The sequence below is a fragment of the Manis javanica genome, chromosome 3, assembly GCF_040802235.1.
Source record: "Manis javanica isolate MJ-LG chromosome 3, MJ_LKY, whole genome shotgun sequence".
Lineage (NCBI taxonomy): Eukaryota > Metazoa > Chordata > Mammalia > Pholidota > Manidae > Manis > Manis javanica.
This window is the reverse complement of record NC_133158.1, coordinates 5,714,317-5,737,212: the sequence shown is the minus strand read 5'-3', so window position 1 is coordinate 5,737,212 and position 22,896 is coordinate 5,714,317. Positions and strand designations below refer to the sequence as shown.

Here is a 22,896-nt window from a genome sequence, read left to right as displayed (position 1 = left end):
TTAGATCTTTCTGGAATGAGGTAGCTAAGATTCAGCCACAGCCTTTCCATATTCATCCATAAAAGGACCTGATACTGAGTTTAGAGGACAGGCCAGTACCCAAGAAGGTTTCTTCACCAATTTATTTCCTTTATTCATTAACTTACTCACTTTCATAACACAGTAATTGTATGCCTGGTCTGTAGCAAGCACTGTGATACAACTAGAATTATCCCCAGAAGCAGCAGAGAGATGGAAACAAATTGGTAAGATTTATAGTATGATATTTATGCAAGTGGCATAATGTTATAGACACTATTCTACACCTTGATTTTCTTTTCTTAACGAAGTATCTTTGAACTCTTTCCATATCCACACACTAAATAAAGCTTTCCTTTTGTTGTTACTGTTACACACTGTTCCACTGTCCCAGTCTCCTCCTGAAGCTGAATTAGGTCTTTTCTTCTTCCCTGGACTGCTATAGTTAATAACTTTGAATAGATTTAGTTTCATCTATGAATACATCTGTAGGATAAATTCCTAGGCATGGAACAGCTAGGACAACACATTTCTAATGTTGCTATATTTTCCTAGTTGCCTTCCCAGAGACTAAGCCATTTATAGTCCCATCAGCAGTAAGAGAACCTCTTTTTCCATGAGCGCTGTCAGTACAGTGTGTTTTTCAAACTGTTTAACTTGGTCAATATGGAAGGTGTACAGTGGCATTTAAGTGTAGTTTTCATTTGCTTTTATCTTATTACAAGTGAAGATGTGCATTTTTAAATATATTTATAATTTGTCATATTGTTTTGTTGGTCATTTTCTTATTTATTTGTAGGTGCTTTTTGTATATTAGGAAAAATACTCTTTTGTCTTTGATTTGAGTTTGAAATGCTCCCTCTTGCCCATCTATCAATTTTTTTTTCTTTTGCTAATGGTGGCTTGTTATATAGAATCTTTTGAAAATTATTTTTAGGTGGTCAAACATATTCAGTCCTTCCTTTAATGTCTTCTGAATTTTGTGTCATAGTTAGAAACCTCTTCCAAGCTACAGGAGTATAAGAGCAATTATCCTATAATTTCTTTTGGTATTTTTATGGTTTGATTTTCTGCATTTAGTCTTTGAACCATCTGGAATTTATCTTACTGTAAGGTATGAAATATGGATATAACTTAATTTTTTTCTAGGTCAAGTGAAGTTTAAATGTCACTCCCTCTGCTTGCCTTTCACTGGAGCTAGCCTAGCCCAGGTTAGGTTTGTCTCTTATAAATTCATCTAACTTCCCCCTAGAACATGAAGTACGGTCTTAACTCTTGTTGAACGTCTGTCTTTCAGTCCACAGTGGAACTTCCATCTGGAAAGGACCTGTCTTATCCACCCAGTGCCTGTAAAATAGTAGACACTTAATAAATATTTATAGAGTGAATTAATAATGTGAATTATAAAGAACTAAAGTTATGAGGAGATAGAAATTACGAGTAACTAAAAGCTATGGAGAAAGCATGCAGAGTGGAATGTGAGCCGTGAAGCCTCAGGTAGAGGGAAACCAAGTCAACAGGATGGTGGGAAATTAACCAGCTCTTGCTGTACAGGACAATAAAACCACCTGTGTCTGGAGTCACCATGGGCCCTGGATGGCTTTCCTGTGCTCTTCTCTGTGAAACCCAGCAGGTATATCTTTCTTTCTTTTTTTTTATTCTCGGGCACCTTAAATTCCCAGTTGTTCCTGGGTTCAGTGAGGCCTCCCTAACGTGACTGAGATCCCCGCCTAACAGTCGCAGGGTGTAGGAGCAGGTGTGGAAGGTGTGGTAGGCACTAACACAGGGAGGTTCGTCGAGGCCGTGTTTTAGATACTTTGGGTGGCTGGGTAGCCCTGCCCAGGTAGTAGATTGGAATGAAAATCTGGAGTTGGACAAAGAGGCCCCATGAAGGGAGAGCATGGCATATGGTACGTGAACATCACGGGCACTCAGAGGAGGGAGGGGTTGGCATGGTATTTGTGATGGTGTTTGCATTGGGCCAGAAAAATGGGAAAGATTTGGTCAGATGTAGAGGATTAGGTGAGGACCCTGAGCAAAGTTAGCAGAGGTGGGAAGATAGCAGGCATGCTCAGAAGAGGCTGGGGTTCTGTGGCCTCGCCTCTGGGGTAGAGGGAAGAGTGGGCAGTAAGGGTTTGCTCAGACGGGGGAAACCTTGATGGCTGAGCTGCACAGATTCTGAATCTTTAGAGCCTGAGAAGAACATAGTCAGGAGCAGCTGGGGGGGGCGGGGGTTCCCTCTGCGGCATTTCTGTGCTGGAGGGGTGAGGCCGTTACTGAAATAAGGCGGTGGCACTAGAGGTGACGAGGAAGAGCAGGTTAAGAGAAGCAAAGATAATTAATAAAACGTGCTAACAGAGCAAACGCAAAACCCAGCAGCCTGCACGTCTAACCTTTAGTTTCTTCTGGACACCGAAGGACCATGTTTCAACCAGAGCCCGTGGGAAAGGAAAAACAAAACCTAGATACTCCAATAGCAGGAAGTAAAGACGTGGTGGCAGATATTTTGCTCAAGCAGTTTGTAGTTGGTCCTGTTTCTGTTATAGAAATAATATTTCTTATTTAAAATGTTAAAAAAAAGTTGTGTAGAAGTAAGAAAAAGACTTAGTTGAGTACTTGTTTGGTGCTGGCATGCTGCTATATATTTTTCAAGATTTATCTCACATTTTCTTTATAGTAACTCCAAGACAATTGGTGCCATTACTAGTCCTGCTTGTGAGATAAGTGCATTAAGGCTCAGAGAAGTTAAGTACTTTGCTCACCATCACACAGCTATTAGTGGAGCCAGGATTTAAGCTCAGCTGTGCTGCCTCTAGAACCCAGAATCAACCATTCCGTCCTATTCCACAGCGAGAGTTTTTTGTGCTACGATAAATTGGTTTGGCCCAAGAACTTTGGGTCCCTCAGGGGCCACTCTTTAATGTGCTTCTCTTGGGGTAAAAAGCTATTTCTATAATACAAAGTATTCCAAGTGTTGATGAAAACCTCTTATAATGGAAGTTGAGAAGCTGTTTGTGTTGGCCCTCCCGGCAGCCTCTTCTGAGCTGCTGGTCTGAGTCTTCAGTCTCTCTTGAGCAGGAATGTGAAATCCCTCTTTGCGAAGGGAGTTCGGGTGGGCCTGGTGAGCGGGCCTCCCTGAGGTAGCAGGGACTTTGTAGGCTGGAGATGGTCATCAGCTCTGGGCGGGCTTCAAGAAGCACGGACCGCAGAGATGGGGGAAGACCCAGGCCATCCATCCCTCTGCCTGCTTTAAGACAGTTCCTGGGAGGGAATTTTGGGGAAGCAGCCAACAGACAAAATATATTTCCAGGAGGGGTTTTCTGCCTTTTCCAGAAATCCTTCTTGGGATGGTTCTTCACGGCCCCACACAGTGTGATCAGAGAATGCCAGCAGCGTCCAAGCCACACAGAAATGAAGGCCTTTGTTGTGATATATGGTGACTTTCCTTTTGGGGGGAAAAAGAAAGCACAAAACAAAACAGCTCTCTGAGAGAGATGGTCTTCTCTGCAGGACGATATCACATCTCCCTCGGTCTTATCCGAGACAAGTGGGAGGGTTGGCAGCATGTACGAAAGGAGGAGAATTCCCACCCATGTACGTGTGCCCTTGTCAAGTGGCAGTCACTCCGTGGAGTCACCTCTTCCTGTTCATTATGGCAGATCTAGTATCCAGTATATATAAATAGCTCTTCTAACTCAACAGTAAAGGTCGATTAATTTTTATTAATCAACTTGTCTGTTTTACGTGTTAATTTTAGGTGTTTTTTGTCATATACTCCACAAAGTTCTGCAAAGTTCAAAAGCTCACAAGACCCTTTGAAAGATCTTGTATTTTTGGACATCATTGAGGGGAAAAATGATTCTAATGCCTACTTGGAAAACTTTGCCACCATCATTTGGAGCAGTCATTTGTGCTTCTATCTGCAGGGCCCTTGCTTTTGAGATTCCTGGGTTCAAATTCAGAGTGAGCTTCAGATGGTCACCTCCCTAAGCCTCAGTTTACTCATCTGTGCACTGCACATTAATACTACCCTTCTTGCAGGGTTGGGGGGGATTAGAGAAAGTATCGTACATCAGTGTTGTCTGCACAGAGCCCAGCCCATGTGCTTTTTAGCTGTTATGAATAATGCTGCTGAGAGCATCATATGCAAGTTGTTGTTTTGACATATGTTCTTGTTTCTCTAGGGTGCATACCTAGGAGTGGAATTACCCTGTCAAATGGTAACTCTATGTTTAAGTGCTTGAGAACTACCAAATCATTTTCCACACTGGCTGTGCTCGTTTACATTCCCACCAGCACCATGTGATCATTCCAGTTTCTCCACATTCGTCTGCCTTTTTGACCAGAGCACCCTTAGTGTGAGGTGGTATCTCCTTGTGGTTTTGATTGGCATCCCCCTAATGACTAGTGATGTGGAACATCTTCTCATGTGCTTATTGGCCATTTGTGTATCTTCTTTGGAGAAATGTTTATTCAGATATTTGGCCCATTTTGAATCGGGTTGTCTTTTTATTGTTGAGTTAGGAGAGCTGTTTATATATACTGGATACTAGACCCTTATTAGATAAGTGATTTTTTTTATATTCTCTTCCATACTAGTAATTTCATACTTACATGTGCTGTGTTCTATTGAAATCAATCCTGTCCAATACAACTGACGTTTGTTAAATACTCTGGAAGTGTGATAGCCTAAAAAAAAATACTTTCTCATGTAAAGTAAGTGAATTTATGCTGTTTTAATTGAACACGTGACTTGCAAATAATTATGAGTTGACAGTTTTACACTGACACTGCTTTTCTGAGAGTGCCACAAGGTAGAGTTAGGAAATTTACTAAATATTAAGAACTTCTTCAAGATGTAACCTTGACCCCAAACATATACAATCCTACAAACAGACATGCATTCACTGACCTTAAATAGGTGCTTATCTGCTTTAGTGATGTCTTTTAGCTACTTTTGACATGGACTTGACTTTGAATAGTCACTTAATTTGTGTCTGTTGATAGGACTGAACTGCAAAATCTGAGCCACTTCCAACCAAATCATTTGCCCACTTAAATGCTCAGGGTATGTCCTCATTTTGTAGTGCCATAAAATGCAACTCAAAAAGCCCCTCCGGAGAGCTGTGATTACCAGTTTTTATTTAGTTGTCAGCCAAGCTAATAAATATCTTCAGCAGCTCTGTTATATAAAGCTAGAGCTAATGATGCAATCTAAGAGAGGATCCCAGGGACCACAGCCTTCTATGCAGATGCGGAGGAAGACGGGATCCACCTGATCTTTAGACCCTTGGATTTTCAGAAGCAAGACATAACACATGTCCCTGGAAAGGGTTGGATGAAGGGGCCCCAGGAAAGGTTTGGCTTGCTGAGGATCATCTGTGGAGGCACTTGCCTGTGATTGGAGCTACTCACAGAAGTCTGCCTTCCACATGTATATAGCTTTTCTGACATATGTATTGGGGTGTGTTTTTTCCAGCTCCCGACCAGTGGCCTTCCAGTCTTCCAGCTTTTCTCGTTCCCCAGCATACCTCCTTAGGTCCCTCAACACATGATCTTTCTTTTCAAAGGTCTCCATTAAAGCCTGGGACCTTTCTCAAATTCTTGACAGCCAGTAATTCATGAAGGGAAAATGAATTAACTCCGATTTAGCAGAGCTATAGGGCAAGAAGTTTCTTTGGAAGTCATTGCTGCAGGCTGTTAAGACAGCTACTTAGCTTTCAGGGCTGGTAAGAGAGGGATGCAAAATAATGAGTTAACCTGCTAAGAATTTGGCCATTTTAATCATTCGAGTCTGGGTATACTTTGTCTCCATTTATACCGAGTGGGGAAACAGTTATCTTGATAAGCAGGGATTTATCTCAGCCCACCTCTCAGTGGCTGCCTGGATTCAGAGTAGAATAGACCCCTTTATGTAGCAGGGGAATGGGCGTGCTTTGTATGAGTAAGAAAAAGAAAAAAAAAGGCCATTGGTATTTTTTCAAAGTTCTTATCAGCAAAGAGCATTACCGAGAAATCCAATAGGGTAGTGATGACATTTGATTTTATTTGTACCAGGAATGCACAGATGGCTAGAGTTAGCAGCTGTTCATTTTTAGCACATATCTCTCATTAATGTTACTGGGAATTACAACAGACCTATCAAAGGAGAAAAATAGAGGAGAGTTTGTAGTATCAAATAAGCGTGCATCAATTTTTGTGCAAAAGTCACATACTTGGAATAATTTCTTTCTGTAGTTGTAACATAGTGTCGTTATTTTATTTCTTCTTGCTGAATCTGTTTGCTGTCATGGTATTTTTAATGGCTTGAAGAAAAGCATTTCAGCAAAGGGCCCAGGTCTGAGGCTTACAATTAGTCATTGCCGCTTGTAGGGTCGTTTGTGAATAGCTCAGTCGAGATGTGTTTTTACATAAAAGTTCCCCTTGATTAATTGCCCAGGAAATGCTTCCAGTTCCTAGAGATTTGTAAACCTGTACATAAAATATTCCATTCCCAACAGTGTGGCCAGTGAGAAACGCGTGGTTTTTTTTTAAACCATCACGTATTCAGGTGTGGAGAAGACTTTTCCACCACACAACAATATAGAAATTAAATGGCAACAGCCAGGGAAGCTACAGGTCCTCATTATCACAGATCTACATTCAGGATATAAGCAGCAAGGTTTTCAAGAAGATCCAAATTAATCCAGATGTAGTATTTTTTTTAAAAGAGAAGAAAAATCAATGGAAAGAAAACCAATTTAATTAAAAATGCACACAACTGAGGACTTGGGTTCACTCCGGTACAAAAGTTCAGTAAGAGTTTGACACATTATTTTCTAATTGTTGCTTTTCTCATGGGGCTGGAGCCTGAATATGCTGAATTTATACCTGTTTTCAGTTTCATCAGTCAGGAAAGGGGAAGATTTTTTTCTTGCTTCTGATCTCTTCTTTGGATGAAGACGAATTCCAATTTTATAAGGTACAATAAGAAAGAATTTAGCCAGCAAAGGGGCTTACTTGTAATAAGAGTCACCTAATAGGGTGAAAAATAAGTGGTTGAAACACTGCTAACAAAACACTTTCTGCACGTGAATTCCTTTTTCCTTGCTTTATCTTGAATCTTGAGTACTTTTTGTATTCATCTAATTAATATTGAAGGTGTTTTTCTTCTCATAAAGATGAAGAACTTGTAATATGACTTATTACCCACTAGTGTACAAAAATCAGTATATACAGTGTGACCTTAACCTGGTTAGTTCTGATAAGAAATTAGCAAGTGAGGTCAATTCCAGAGTACCGGTGATAGCCTAGGAAAATGACAGAAGCTTTGGAGTCTAAACGAGTTGGGATGGAGCCCAGCCCCGCCTCTTCCTAACCAGAAAGGACATTTAATTTCTATACCATTAAGTGGCAGAAGTAGTGCATAGAAGAGAAGAAAGCAATGCGACAGGACACTCGTGACCTAAAGCTTGGGGGAAGTTTGATTATCACCATTATTGCTCAGACTTTATACCTCAGAGCAGTAATTCAGTGGGGGTGATCCCAGGGGAAGAAAGTACTTATTTGGATAAAATAAGTCCAGTCAGCACATCCTACCATGCCCCTTTTGGGAGACTGACGGTACACGTTATAATGGTAAAGGCTCTGAAAAGTCCTGCATTATAGGAAACCTGTGTTCACATTTTTTTCTGTGCTCTCAAGACTTACTTGATCCTAATCTTTCCTTTTTCCTTTGTTCTGTTTTGTTTTTATAATATTTATTGACATCCCCCAGAGCTAATGTTTGTAAACCACTGAGTCGAGAAAAACACTATCCAATCAACGTGAAGGAGGCAGCCTTACAGCGATGGATTTTAGAAGTGGCTGACTGTGTGGTGGTGGTTGTGCAGGGAAGTGGTTTGCTTTGTCTCCTCACATAATTGGGAGAAAGTGGTTTATGCCCTCTTTGCCAGTAGTTCTGCCACTTTGTTATCCTTCCTTGATCTTCATTTCATCCACCACCCACCACTGATTGTGTTTTTCTCATTGACGTTAGACTACGAGCTAGAAGAGGTTTGAGTTATGAGAAGGACAGAAAGAACAGGAATTTATTTTTGCAGTGCATTGTCATAGAGATAAAGACTTGGGAAAGCGTAAAAATGCATAAATTTCTGTAGCCCCTCGCTGGCCGTAGGGTAGGCCCTTCAGATGCCGTAGGTGGCATCAGTGAAGATGGATCGAAAGAAGTTTGAGAATCGTAGGAGTGAAATCTGTTAGGTCGATAATTGAAGCAGTTCCAAGAAATGCTTGAAATTAACAGTAAAATGGTTGTGAAGTATTTTGAAAGAATAGCACAAACCAAATACAGGTTTAAAGAGTTTTAAAAAATAACTAACATATAGTTTGGACACTGGGTAATCCTTCAGTTTGTGCTGTCCAGTCTGGTAGCCACTAACCACATGTGACTAATTAAATTTATCTTAATTGAGATTAAATAGTATCAAAAAATCAGTTTCACAGTTGAACTAGCTACGTTTCAGATGCTCAGTAGCCCTGTGTAGCAGGCAGCTTCTATAATGGACAGCATAGAAGTTGAACATTTCCAAAATTGTAGAAAGTTCTGTTGGACAGTGCATATGGTAGACAGAATTCTGACGTGGCCCTGTGATCCGTGCATCCACTTGCGTGTGGGCAGGGCCTGTGACTGGCAGCTAGCCAGTACATTATGGCACAGGTCGACTCCCTTGAACAGGGGGTGTTATATGGCAAAAGCGGTAGGTGTCGCGCCCGTTGTTACTTTATGTTGTGTGAGACTCTGTCTTAACGGACTGGAGAGAGGTTCTTCTGACCTTGAAGAGTCAAACAGCTGGGCTGTGAATGCCTATGGACAGGCCGCGTGGTAAGGAACTGTGAACAGCCTCTAGGAGCTGAGAGCGGCCTCCAGCTGCAGCCAAGGGCCAGCAGACAGCTGGGAACGTCATTGATAGAAGGGAAAGGAAAGGAATTCCTCCAATAACCTGGAAGAGCTGGGAAGCACATTCTTCCCCAGTGAGGTCTACAGATGAGAAATGGCCGTCTGGCTACCTCTTGATTTCATCCTGGTAAGACTGGGAGTGGAGGGAAGACAAGCCGCGCCTGGGCTTCTGACTCACAGAAGCAGTGGGATAATAAGTGAGTGTTGTGTTTGGTTGCTACAGTTGTGGCGATTTGTTATGCGGCAGTGGAAAAAAACTGATTCGGTGTTAGTCTGTGTTATCTTTTGGGTGATCCAATTAGCCACACTTCAGATGGACCAGATCCTAAAGAGAGTGTGACTTGGTTCTTGAGGCTAGTGTTTACCTCCCTCTTAGACAAAAAAGATTATAATAACTCCCAAAAAGGAAGGTCTCAGCTTGGCTAGAATACTCCATTCACATTTGTGGCAAAGCTCTAGTAATAATGTACAATAATAATTTATTATTTCCATATGTCACGATAGAAAAGACTGTGAGCTTTGGCACTGTAGAAATGGTGGGTAAAATTCTGCACCCTCTACTTACTAACTGTGTGATGTTGGGCAGATTACTTAACCTCTCTGAACATTAGTTTATTCATCTGTAAAATGGAAATAAAATACTGGCCATATAACAATGTTACTGTTTTAGGTGAGATTATGTTTCTCTAGTGCTTAGCTTAGTGCCTGACATGGAATGTGACATTCAAAAGCACAGGGCATTTCTATTATTTACAATATTTTAACATGGACTTCTGATAGGAAATAACATAAGCTCTGGCACATAATTTCTGTACTCTAATTTGGAAAATCAGCATGTAAGATTTTTATCTTCTTACACCTCTGCTTTATTTTATGTCTGGGCTGCCTCAGCCCAGTTCCAGATTGGATGCAATAAAAACAGGTCTTGCATACATGAAGTGCCCCTATCCTCATAGGTGGCTTTGGCTGTATATTGTCTGGGCAAATCGCCCCCAACCTCTGGCCAGACTGTGGAATGTTGGTTTCCTCCAACATTGGCCCCCTGGGGGTCAATTTTCACAGTTTCCATATGTTTTTATATTACCCCAAACTGTAAATACAACTGACACCCTACCAAATTGGCCCTAATGTGCCTGTGTCTTAACAGTGGAGTCGGAGGCTTTTCGAAGGATACAATACTCCATGGAATTGTGGCAATTAGATGAATGTTTTGTTTTTCAGGCACTCAGATTCCAGCTTTTCTGTGTGAAAAGAGGTAAATGATGTGCAAGGAGAAGCTGTGTGCTGGGAACGGGGCTGGAGCTTTAATCTGTGCCTTGGCCCTTCTTGGTTTGTCACCATGGTCTCAGAAGATCTGCCCCAGGATCTGTGACCTTGTTACCTGTCTGTCCTTTGTCCCTTTGTTTTTCTCTCACTTCCCCTTTTTGCTGAGCTTTTACTTTTATATCCACTTATTTTGTCACACTCAAACTCTTCGTCCCTGATTAAATGTGTACAAAGAAGACCCGTTAGGATGCAGCTCAGGATAGGACGCACCCTGCACATGTCTACACGCAGGGCTAGATTCACCTGGAATACCTAATAATTTGTTCAGAGAGTAGTCACATCAAGGTGAGTGGGCTCAGGAATGGAAATTAATAGGGAGATTGCACAGCATCTTTGTTCGTTTTGTACTCTGCTTCAGAGCCAAGCGTCTGGCTGGTGGGAAGCGAATATTCCCAGGCAAGTACCTCTTAAGCATCTAGCTTTCTAATAGTCAACGAAGTTGCCACTCAGGGCCTTCTGTGAAGTTCGGAATGTGCCCCTCAAAGTGGCTGGAAGGCAGAACAGAGATGGTGCCCCGACAACTCCCGTTGCTACTGTCTGGAAGTTCCTGGGGCTGCCTGGGAGAAGAGGGGAACGGTGGTAGGGAGGAACCACCACGTTCTCTGCACTTGGCTGGTGCAGCACAGAGGCTGCGGGCTGGAGGCGGCCTCTGGAGCCGGCCTGCCTGAAAATCCTGCCCCTGTCACTCTCCTCATCTGTGAGAATACTCAGAGGACCTGCCTAGGAAGGATGTGGTGGGGATTAAGTGAGCTAATACGTGTAAGATGCCGAGAACACATCACATGATGTGGTGAGCATTACTAGATGGCTGTGTGAGAACACGTCTAGACCAGGGTTAGCCAACTCTGGCCCAGCCACGTGTTCTTTTAAATAAAGCTTTATTGGAATGCAGCCATGCACATTTGTGTCCCTACTGTCCCCAGTTACTTTTATGCTATAGTGATAAAGTTTGAGTACTTTCTGCAGAGACCATATGTCACCCAAAGCTTAAGTTATTTACCATCTAGCCCTTTGCAGAAGAAGTTCATTGATGCCTGTTTTTAGACTTTTAGACTTTTGAAATTTTTTTTAACCATCTATTGAATATAAATAAAGTTAAGAAAGAGACCCCAACCAGGTCATGTCTTTGGACATAGTCCTTTAGATTTTCAGCTTCATTTCAAGAATGACCTTTATAGGAACAAGAACTCCAGGCTGTTCTTATGTTAGCACCAGGTAATAATGCCCAGTTGTATTCATCATCAGTACAGTTTTACCTGATTTCTTTTTACTTTGCTGGGCACCATTTCATTGCCAATAGATAATATTCATTATGAGACTGAATTCTTCTTTACAGAAAGTGCCTTTCTGAAAGCAAGCACAGGAAAACCATCTTGATTCATCTAAGTCCCTATGTACCTGTGCCTAAATAATTTCATGGGGTCCTATAAAACATGTAGCAGACACAAGGGGGGCCTGTTTCATCCTTTGACTAGACCATGGCAGGTTTCAGAGTTAAATTCAGTCCATCAGGAATCTTGGTGACAGCAGACCCGGCCTGGTGCTAGATTCTTAGAGTGGAGAAAAGAATAAGACAGGGGCAGGTATGACCCCATACAGAAGAACAAGGAGACATTAAGGATCAGCACGCTGGGCCCTTAGTAAGGAAAGCGTAGCATGATTCGGAGTCTGTAACAGGAGGGCCCAGCTTTCTAGATCGACTGAGAAGGCTTCCCAGAGGATGTGTTTACGCTGAGGTCCGACGGATAAGAATGAGTTCTTTGGGGTGTAACTCACATATAGGGCTGGGATGGGAGTGAGGTAAGGAGCATTCTAGAAGAGGGAACCACTGTGCAGGGGCCTTGAGGACAGTAGGACTCAGTATGTTGCGGGTGTGGGTGGAGGGCCCGTGTGGCTGGGAGAGTAGGACAGGGTAAGAGTCCGGGAGGCGGGAGTCAGAGCTGGTATGAGCCGCAGAAAGAAGCGTGGACTCGCGCACAGGGTGTGGAACTCTGACGGGGAGTTGTAAGCAGCAGAGAAATAATCCTGTTTGTGCCGCAGAGACGCCCTTTCCCCTGGGCTGCGGAGAGTCAATGTGGTTAGGGGGCATCTCCTCCCTCTTGTGAATCCCCAAGGGTGGGCTCTGTTCCTGCAGCAATGCCTAGTGGTGGAACAGTCGATATTATCAATTAAAAATGTCAGTAAATGTGTGATAGCAAATCGTGGTGTGCATGGTGAAGGAAGCGCCTGAAACACAGCCATAGACATGTTCAGGGGGAGGGGGGGCTTTCTTGGGTTTGAGGCCCCAAAAATGACCCCTGTGAAAAGGTGCTGTTTCAGCTGAGACCTGCAGGTCCTGGAGGAGTGGTGGCTGGAGAGGGAGGGGGAGGGGGCCTGTGCCCTCCAGTGGGAAGGAGTGGGTGTGACCCAGGAGTGAAAGAAGGCTGGATTCCGGATTCCCGGGGTAAAGGTGAGCATCGTGCACACCTCAGGGATGTGATTTTATTCCCTGAGAAATGGAAAACCACCGGCAGATTGTACACTGACCAGTGTGTGATCTGACTTCCTCTGAAACACTCCTTCTTGCTGCTGGATGGAGAGTGGATTTGAAGGGAAGCAAGAGTGGAAGCAGGGAGACCAGTGCGCAGAGAAGGGCGTCGTGGTGCAGGTGGGAAGTGAGGGGCTAAGCTCTTCTGAGAGCAGGGGTGGTGGGGAGAAGGGGCCACCCCTGCCTGGCTCCCCGTCGGCACCCCTGGGCGGTGGACCCCAACAGAGCGTTGAGACGCCGTAGCACCTGTGGGCTGTGATGGGCTGAAGCAGGCGACACTCGCTGAGCAGGTGGAGATGGGGGGCACTGCTTTGGGCTCTCCTGATGGGGAATCTGCCTCTCCTGGACCCTCGGGACCGAGAAGCCTGAGCACATAGTCCCGTCTAGAGCGTCACAACACAGTTACTGCTTGGCCAGAACCAGATAGCCATCCCAGGGCCCCCGTTGTCAGCCCTGCATGACCAGCCTGGGCTCTCTTGGTTGCCAGGCCTGTGTGGGAGGCCACATAATAAAACATGTATTTGGGGTCAGTTAGTCACATGACCCTTGGAACTGTGCGGTCTGCTCGCCAGGAAGAGTGCCTTGGGTTGGATGTCAGTGCATTGAACTGTGTGCCTGCAGGAGGACCTGGCCTTTTCCCTTTTCCTTTTGAGTTTCCTGTGGGTGCATGCCAGCCCCAACAGGGGCATCAGGAGGGCAAGAGAGGATCAGAGTGGGCCTGCCTCTCTGCCGGTGCCCCTGGGTCTACCCAACTGGTCCCCACTGTCCGCTCTCTTTGAGCGTCGACTCTCAGGCATTGGGCTCCATTCACATTCAGGGCGGCCCTGCATTGATACTCGGGGAGGGAGGCTCTCCAGGGCCAGAGGAAGGAAGAGCAGCTGGAGCGAGTTGCCTTGGGAACCTCCCCGGAGTGAGCCATCTACGAGAGAAGGAACCTCTCCTCTTGCAGGAGGTGTCCGGAACACAGCGCTGGTTGTGCTCACCCTCTGCTATGTGACCTGTGGCTTCCTAGGTTTTCCTAACTTGGGGGTGAGGAGAGCGCAGATCGGGGCTCTGGAAGGGGTTTGGGGGCAGGGCGATCAGGCTGGCCTTGATAAAGCACTGCTGTGTGCCAGGGGCTGGCTTAAGAGCCGTAGTTCTCTGAACTCACCTGATGCCCCTGCCCCAGCGAGATGACCGACTTGCCCAGGGTCAGACGCTTCCAAGAGGTGCCTGTTCCGGGAGAATGCAGCGGGTCTGGCCACACAGTCCTTGATCTGGAGCATCTTACGATCCTGCCTCTCAGTCCTGTTCGTGTCAAACCGCCCAGCCATTTCTTCAGGCCAAGCGAGGACTAGCCTGATAGAATCATCTCCCCCACGGCGGGCTTTCACTGGAGGGCCCTGATTCTACCAGGTGGAAGGCCAAGACCCTTCACCTCTGGGAAGCCCAAGTGTTCAAATCCGAATGCTTCCTTCTCTTGAACCATCCGTCTTTCTTTAGCTATGTTATCAGGTTCTGGAACCTCCTGCTATCCTGAAAAATGATAAATGGTGTCTTTTTAAGGTGTTTTGGCATCCACTTGACCTGAAGTAGCCTTGCTTTAATTGAGGGTGGCCTTGCTTCTGGGTCCTGGTGTAGCCCCAGGCGGTAGGAATAGAAGATGTAGGGGATGCAAGGCCTACTGATGAGGGAGTGAGGAGCACCCACTAAGGAAGGCTTAGAGCCAAGATAGAAGGCGTGGGGAGGTGGGAGGGCATCCCCTGAAGGGCTTTGGCAAGGACTTAGGTCACCAAAGCTAGTGGCCAAACAGGTGTCTGCTCTTGAGAGGCTGAAGCAAAAGGCAAACCCCAAGGCACTTGGGGAGCCAAGTCCTAAGACCGTCGGCCCTGCTAACTGCTCTTTGCCAGGAGGAGTGCTGGGTCCAGGTAGCCACAACGGGCTGGGCACTTTCTTTTCCTGGAAGGAATGTCATGCTTGTGACATTTAGCACATTTGTGCTATAAAAATGTGCTTGGAATATTTATGACAGCTTTCTAAGATTTACAGTCATGCTGAAGTACTGAATGGTATTTACAAGCTTTAAAAAAGTGGAATCATCTCAGTGGTTAAAAGCAAAAGCTTTTATTCTGGGAAATTCTGCATGTAATACTCATTGTTAGCTTGCACTGTGTGTGTGTGTGTGTGTGTGGCCCGTCTACTTGTGCAGTCGCCTCAGGATCCCAGCTCACTTACCCACGCGTGTCATGACCTTCCTGCAGCGCTTCCATTGGGACGACCTCCCAGGGGTGTAACTCATCTTATTGCTGAGTGGAATTTAGCTGTATGGCAAAAAGGGTTTAATAGTGCATTCCCAAGCCCATTGTTTGAGGCACTCGAATACCTACTATTCTAGTGTGGGAAACAAGACACTAAATCTGTGTTCACGATATCATACAAGACATTATTACATTCACATTGTGAGCTAAGAATGCAACAGAAGGAATGTGCTGGAGTCTGTTCTGAGCATTTTCCCTATACTAACACATCAGCTCTTCACAATAACTGTATGTGTTAGACACAGTTATTCCTATTTTATATATGAGGAAGCTGAGGTTCAGAGAGGTTAACAAACTTGCTCATAGTCACACAGCTAGAAGTGGGTGGACTTGTAATGGGAGCTGAGGGAGCCTGGCTCTAGAGTTTATGCTCCTAGCCCCTCCACTGCAGCATCTCCTCGAAGAGTCATATAATCCAGAAATTGTCTTTCATGTGGGTTGTACCATTTTACACTCCCAGTTAAACCTACTTCTAGTTGTTTATCCAAGAGGAATGAAAACATACGTCCACAAAAAAATTGGTACAAGAACGACCATTGCAACCTCATTCTTGACAGTGAGAAATCTGGAAACAGCTCAGATATCCATTTAATAAGGAAATAGCTAATTAAAGGGTAGTGTAATCATATAATGGAATGCTCTGTGATTTTAGCAGTAAGGTGAAACTTACACAGAATGATAAGGATGGATCTCAAAAACCTTGTGCCAAGTCAAGGAGTCAGACAAAATTCTCTGTTTTGGTTGGATAACAGTACACCTAATACCTGTGCACTTTCTTGTATGTGTTTATGCTTCACTTACACACACACACACACACAAGTCACGTGTGAAAGCTCCCCTTCTTCCCTTGGTCAGCGGTAAACACTGTTTACAGCTGGTGTGGGGCTTCTCGGAGTTGCCATTTCCATGCATGCTGTGTCTGTACATCCAAACAGGCTTTTTTACATTTAACCTAGTAAGATTGGACTGTATGTGTTAATTCTGCTACCGATTTACTTTCCACTTAACAATACTTCCTGAAGGGTTTTCCGTGTCTGGCTTTGATTCTGCCCTCATCGACCTCAGGGGTCCATAGTCTGAACGCACTGGATTCCTCCAGCCAGTTTCTTCTAATGGCTGATTAGGCAGTTCGCAAATTTCCACTATCCAGTTGCAGCGGGAAGCTTTGCACTTACATATCTGTGCCCAAGCACAAGCGTTTTGGTGGGCTCCTTTCCTCGGAAGGGGTTTGCTGGGGCAGCTGGTGTGGACAGTTTGGTGTGTACTGGCAAGAGGGATTCACAGAGGAGAGAGCTGGATTCCTGCATCCTCTCCATCAATGGATCTCATCAGTCTTTTCAAGTTTTTGAGCTCAGAAGGGTGAAAAATGGCATCTGGTTGCTGCTGAGACTAAGAAGAGAAGGTTTGGTTTTCTCCTTACAGTCCTGTAGGTATGCCCTTGGAGAAACACGGACCTCCTTCCCTCTACTCCCAGCTCTGATTCTAGAGGCTTCAAAGCCCCATGTTCTCTCACTAACAAGGGAGGGGACACTTTCTGATTTTAATTGGAATTTGACGGACTGTTGTGATGAAAATAACAGGATTCTGTCCTCCTTGACGTTCATTCTTAGAGTAGCCATTGTGGATCTTGATACCTGTTGGAATTTTTTTTGTTTAAACCTAATTCCTAACTGGTGGCTGGTTTTTGAAAAGTGACATGACTTGCTTTAGGAAACTGGTCAGTCTAAGTTGAATGTTGGAAACCAAGCCCATCACCATCATCTTCAGGTAGCCTGTGTCCATCCCCACCCATGATTACTTTTTAAAAAATGTGCATCTTGGATATATTTTGAACAGTGTTTCCCTGGAGAAAAAATTCACTCCAAAGAAACTTTTTTTTTCTCCTGCAAACACGGAGCAGGTTAGTCCCTAGAGCCTGGGAACCCGAGTTGCCTAGTAGGTGGGAGCCTGTGAAGTGGGCCACAGCGACACTTTCTTCTTGGGCAGTGTCACCAGAGGGCTTTGCAGTCTGTACCCCTGGGGAGGTGTACCTTCCCGAGTTGGGAGACAGTTGAGGGCTCTACAGGGTGTAGCCCGATTTATACGTGGCTTTACTTGCACAGCTGGGAAGCTGCAGAGTCTGATAGGTCACTACGGCTTTTATTCTCAGCAATGCTGATGTTTTTACACAGTAGCAACTATCTCAATGATCATTCCTTCAATAAACGTCTGGTGAGCTGGGTGGGGGGCATTTTTCTCTTCTGCACTAGAATGGCGTACCTCTAAATGTCATGACTCCTCGACCTGCCTCCATCTCTCTCCTCTTACCCCATAAATTGCTGTTTCAATCTCACTAATAATACTGACTTCTCCATCCCATCCTATTACTGAGCACCGGCCGTATTTCCTAAAGAACTAGAAAATGTGCTTGTTCTCTTTTTTAGTATGAGCTTTGAAATGATGTATCGTTGTTTAATTAGGAAGCAAGAGGTTGTTCTTAACATCTGTATCATAACCAAAAGATAATTTCCCAAAAGTAGATGAGAATGTAGACTTGAGTTGGTAGTTTCATTGTGTACATTACCATATTGGGTAAAAATAGGGAAATACCAGACAAAAATGATCTAATCTATATGTTAATGAACTAGATGCTTATTCTATCTCACCTTGTATCCTCTGAATAAGTGTCCCCAGGTATATTTCAATCCCTGCTCCAGCTGGTGCTGTAGTCGTAAGAAGCCAGAGTGTTCAGAACACTTTTACTAGCAGGATCCCTAACAGACAATTATTCCGCTTCATAAACAGTTCTCTTGAATTTGCTTTTCCTGGAGGGGGAGAGAGCAGGGGAGTGTACAATTAATTCCGTGAAGACTAGACATAAAAGTTTCTTGGTGAGAGTGGCTTCCATTCGATTCTTCAGGCATGTTTGCTGTTCATCTAGTTGTCATCTCATGTCATCGCATATTGAGAGCACGTGACTCTCTATAATCTCGTTCTGGGCGTTAGGCTCGGGAACAGTGGCTGACTTGGCAACACCGGAGAGTGCGGGCGACAGGATTGAAAAGGTCCCTGAGTGATTCTGCTCCTCGGCCCTCCTCTCTGGGGGTCACTGCCCCGGAGCCCTCTGTCCTGCCCTCCTGCCTGCTCACGTGTTGGACAAGATTTACATCAGCCGCCCTGAACATGGCTACCTAGACCTGGGGAATGTTTTCCTAAACGCGGGTCTGGGGAAACAGCCCGCATCAGCCTGTAACCCCTCCCCTTGTTTGTTTTAACCCGTCCATTATCCTTAGTCTCTCACTCACTTGATCACTTTATGATTTTGCACTTGGACATCACATAGATTCACTGAGAACTTTTGATTGCAAGCAGATCTCCTTTAACATGATGATTAGCCCAACTGTTACTCTGTTTGCGCCGAGTGATGACGCTGCCTTTGATTGGATCCTTGTGATTGTTACTTTAAAATCGAACTAATGGACTGTGATCTCAGAATAGGAACGTGATCCAAAGGACTAATAATGATGAGAACAGCAGCCTGTTAGGACAAAGTACATGCCCCATCACCATGCCGAGTCCCACCCACCTGCCTTCTCAGCCCCATCTTCTACCCGCTCCCCACCCCAGCCCGGGGTGACCTCACTGAGGCCTTCCCAGTTCCTGGAAGTGGCCCGGCTCTTTCCTGCCCTGGGAATCACACCTGCTCTTCTTTCTACCCGGGCTCTCCTCCACTGGTGTTTCTTGGCTGGCCCCTTCACACAGGCTTGTCTCCTCTGGGAGGTTCCCCAGCCACAGTGGCTGAGGTCGCCTCCTCCAGCCCCCTGCCTGCGCCCCTCATCTCTCTCTCACAGCATGCCATCTCTAACATCAAGAAGCCTGCCTGCTGCCTCCTTGGCACTTGCTGTCTCCCCCACTGGACTCCAAGCTCCCCGGGGACGGGGCAGACCACGCCTGTCTCATTCACCACTGTAGCCCCACTGCCATCCTGGCACCCGGCAGTAAGTGGGTGCTCACCACGCACCTGTGGTGGAACAAATGGAATATTCTCCAGTCCCAGCTTTTCCTGAACCCATAACAATATATTCAATACTTAGCACTTCTGTTGTGATAACACGTGCTCCTGCTGTGGTTGAATTTAATCAAGCTGTGCTGGCTTTTCTTAGGCATATGAAGGATCAGAATAAGAAGGTGGCCAACCTCAAGCACAATCAGCAGCTGGAAAAGAAGAAGAACGCCCAGTTACTGGAGGAAGTCCGCAGGCGGGAGGACAGCCTGGCTGAGAGCGCGCAGCACGGGCAGGTGGGCCACCCCCTCCGCCGGGGCCCTGCACAGGGGAGGTTGGCTCTCTCGGAATGTGCCCATTGCTGGGGGAAAGTAGGCACAGAAAGGGACGACTTGCCTTTGCTCTGAGTCCACAGTAACAGTATACCCCCAGGGAGCCCAGGAGGCCTTCCAAGTATACGGAGCATCATTTCCAAAGTGGTACCCAAGGGGAGCCGACTGTGGCAGGATTACCATACTAATACCAATACTAATACTAACTCTGCAGACGCTCACACTTCCTGTCCCTGAGCCCGAAAGGTAAGTTAAGGGCTGCCTTTATACAAGTGGGCAAGAGGCTTAAAACATAGGAATGTCTTCCTTTCAGAATTACATCTAAGTTGTTTGGTGTTAATAGAAAGGAAATGTGTGCCTATCATCATAGAAGGCATTTGGGAAAGGATGCATTCAGCTCATCTCAGACAGTGTTCAAAACTCTCAGACGCTGAGACAGATCGTTATTCTGTCTTCTTTGTGGAATTTAGTTATCTCTGAATGGACAGCCCTATCTCAGAAACCAACAGACCAACTGAAAACACCAATTTCTCCTCATTAACCATCTCTATTTTTGGCAAAGCAACTCTCCCCATGTGCTCAATAAAACAGTCAAGCTAAAATAGGGCATTTGCTTTGAAGTTCCTTTCTTCATTCCAGTATGCCTTTAAACAGAACAGTTCAGTTCAACTTGGCTGGAGTTCACGTTAAATTTTGCTTATTAATTAGTGTCTTTCTCCAGTTATATATTATGTTTCCTCCTTAGAGATAGAAGAAGTTAGATAATTTCAATATGCACTCATAGTTCATCTTTTTAATTAACCAGAAGAGGAATAAATAATTTCCCAGAGTAGGAAGAATTCAAGGAAAGGTTTTGCACAGAGCATGGCGCGTGGGGGCTGCTTAGTCAACGTGAGTTTCTTTTTCTCTGGGTCCTGGAGGTACCTTAATGGTGTCAGACAAGCCCCTTTGCATTGATGCCTGATTTGGGTAGCACAGTGCTGGCATCAGGGCCCCTGTTCAGTTCTGGGACCCCCTTAGCATGGCCTGCTGCTTATTTGAATCCCCAGCTTCCTCAATGTTCTTGGCGAATGATGTCTCAGGATTTTGGGTCTTAATTTCCCCATCTGTCATATGAGATGTTAGATGGGAGCCTACGGGCCGAGATAATGATAAGTAAAAGTTGCAGAGCATTTTATTGCCTTGCCAGGCGTATATCCTCATGTACTCCTCACCACAACATTGAGGGTTGTACATAACGGTAAACCTAGAATCTCAGAAAAGCTATGAAGTGACATCGTAGTAAGGGGTGCAGATACACCTGGCTCCAGTCCTTCCTGCCTTCAAGAAACGAATTCAGAGGACCAGTAGTGACAGTTGGTACCATTTTTTGACCTTCTTAATGAGCTGGGTACTGTGCTATATACTTTATAGCCACTATTTAATTCTTAGGTCATCTGGGTCAGTTGGGACTCTTACTTGCAAATGGCAGGAACATTCTGAATCTGAACTAAATAAGAAGGGGATCTGTTGGCTCAATTAGCTGAAAAGACCCTGCGTGGAGTCCAGACCTGACTGCATTCCCATACTCAGACAGTGGCATCAGGATCTGTCCCTCCCCTATGCACAGGTGGGCTTTGCTTTTTGTTCTCAGGAGGGCTGTCCACAGAGATGCCAGCAGTGGCCACCAGCAGGAGCAGTCACCCCAGTGGGAGGAGAAGGGCTCACTGTTACAGTTCCAGCAAAAGTGCTAAGGCTGATAGAATGTGGGAGTTGGCCAGGCCAGATTCAGGTTGTGCAATCACCAGGAGCCAGGGCGAAGGGGTTAGCGGCACCCAAATCCCACGGGCTGAGTGTGTGGACAAGGTGACCTCCCACAAGAGAGTTCTCTTACCAGACGGGGTGCCGGGCAGGAAACCATCGAGATCCGCCTGCAGACATCATACGAGGTGAATTAACTGTTAATGCATTTGACATATGAGGAGTGGAAGATTCTGAGAGGTTAAATCACTTGCCCCCAAATTACTTAGCTGACCAGTTAGTGGCAGAGCCAGGACGCAAACCTGGATCTGACCATCTTTAGATGGTAAGCATTCTGGAGAATTAAGAAAAGAAGGCAGTAAAACTATGGAATGGCAGGGTCTTCATGGAAGAGGGTATTAGAGATGGATGAGTTTGGCAAGGGACGGAAGGACAAGGCACTCTGGCAGGAGAGACATCGTCAGCGATACTGAGGTTGTACAGTCAGGGCACAAAACATAACCGACCACATGATTGTGGTAGCAGTTCTCAGTGAGGCAGGTGCTGTCTTTCTTTGGCTGTGAAGCCAGAATGCCCACGCTTCAACATTTACTAGCTTAATGTCCTTGGGCAGGTTCCTGACTCCCTAAGCCTCAGTTTCCTCATATGTAAAACGGGAATAATAATTACATCTACTCCCGACTTGTTCTGGAGATTAGTTAATGTACATAAGGAATTTAGAATTGTATTTGACACAAGCTATGCTCAAAATAAGTGTTAGTGATGAACTGTTATCATAACAAGAAAAGGTGAAGGGAACATTTTAAAAACCATGCTGTCTCCTATGCACATGGGTATTTATACAGTTCTACTCTGACGTGCATGGAACATCAAAGTTTCTGTCTTTTCTGTATAGTAATTTCTTTCCTAAGGACACATCAGTTATGGAAATTAATGTCTTGTTTTGGTCCGTGAACTTTTGCATAGCAATATTTTCATAAGGAGCTGTGATAACTACTTCATAGACCTCTTCACAAAAGATAACATGGTCTGGAATTGCTTAGTTGCATTCCCGACCACCCCAAATAAAGAATAGCATTTGACGTGCAATAAAAAGTAATCACGATTCGTTTTGATGAAAATGTCTCTGGCTAAGGTTAATAGAGAATGAAACTCCCACTTTCCTGGATTGTGAAGCAGATGTAGTCAGATGCAGTAATTATTGCCTTCTGAGGGCACTTGGTTTTTTAATATTGCTGTTGTTTTAAGTACTTCCCATTTATAAGTTAGCCTGTTAAGCTCTTCAAGTGCCCGTCATCTGGGATCTGGGTTGGTTGGTTGGCTGGTTGATTGGCAGTTGTGGAATTGGTGCCTACTAAATTTGATTTATTCTACACTAGTATGTTATAATAGTCGGACACGCTCACTTCATGATTTCAACCAACCAGATAGGTATTCTATCCAGAAAAAAAAACCTCAGGTAGAGTCTTTCCTGCAACAATAATGGCCATCAGGTTACAAAGGGGAGATTGAAGAGATTCAACCACTTGGCTTGAAAATTGGAGGCCAAGTTGGATGTAGACAGAGTGGCCATGCTATGGATTGTTCCAAACAGGATGTAATAGCGGGGTAAGAACAGAGCCATTTCAGTCCGGCCTAGTTGTATACTCGTGCTAAGAAACATTTCACAAACCTGACCTTCTTTAGTTCTCAAATGTATAGTTTTATGGCAGGAAGTCCTAACTCAGATGCCTTTGGGG

General features: G+C 44.9%; 1 protein-coding gene across 10 annotated transcripts in view; it reads left to right on the top strand.

The window, feature by feature from the left end:
* The window catches only part of ERC2 (ELKS/RAB6-interacting/CAST family member 2), a 784,869-nt gene that overhangs the window by 407,906 nt on the left and 354,067 nt on the right, over nucleotides 1-22,896 (top strand). For 9 of the 10 annotated variants that reach the window (XR_012128892.1, XR_012128894.1, XR_012128890.1 and 6 more), the window contains one exon: nucleotides 19,246-19,381. The exons of the other annotated variant lie outside the window; for it this stretch is intronic. Coding sequence is in view for 3 of the 9 variants with exons in the window: in XM_073230735.1 (XP_073086836.1) it covers nucleotides 19,246-19,381 (136 nt within the window). In the remaining 6 variants the exon portion in view is untranslated. The remainder of the gene's footprint in view (nucleotides 1-19,245; nucleotides 19,382-22,896) is intronic. 10 annotated transcript variants of the gene reach the window in all.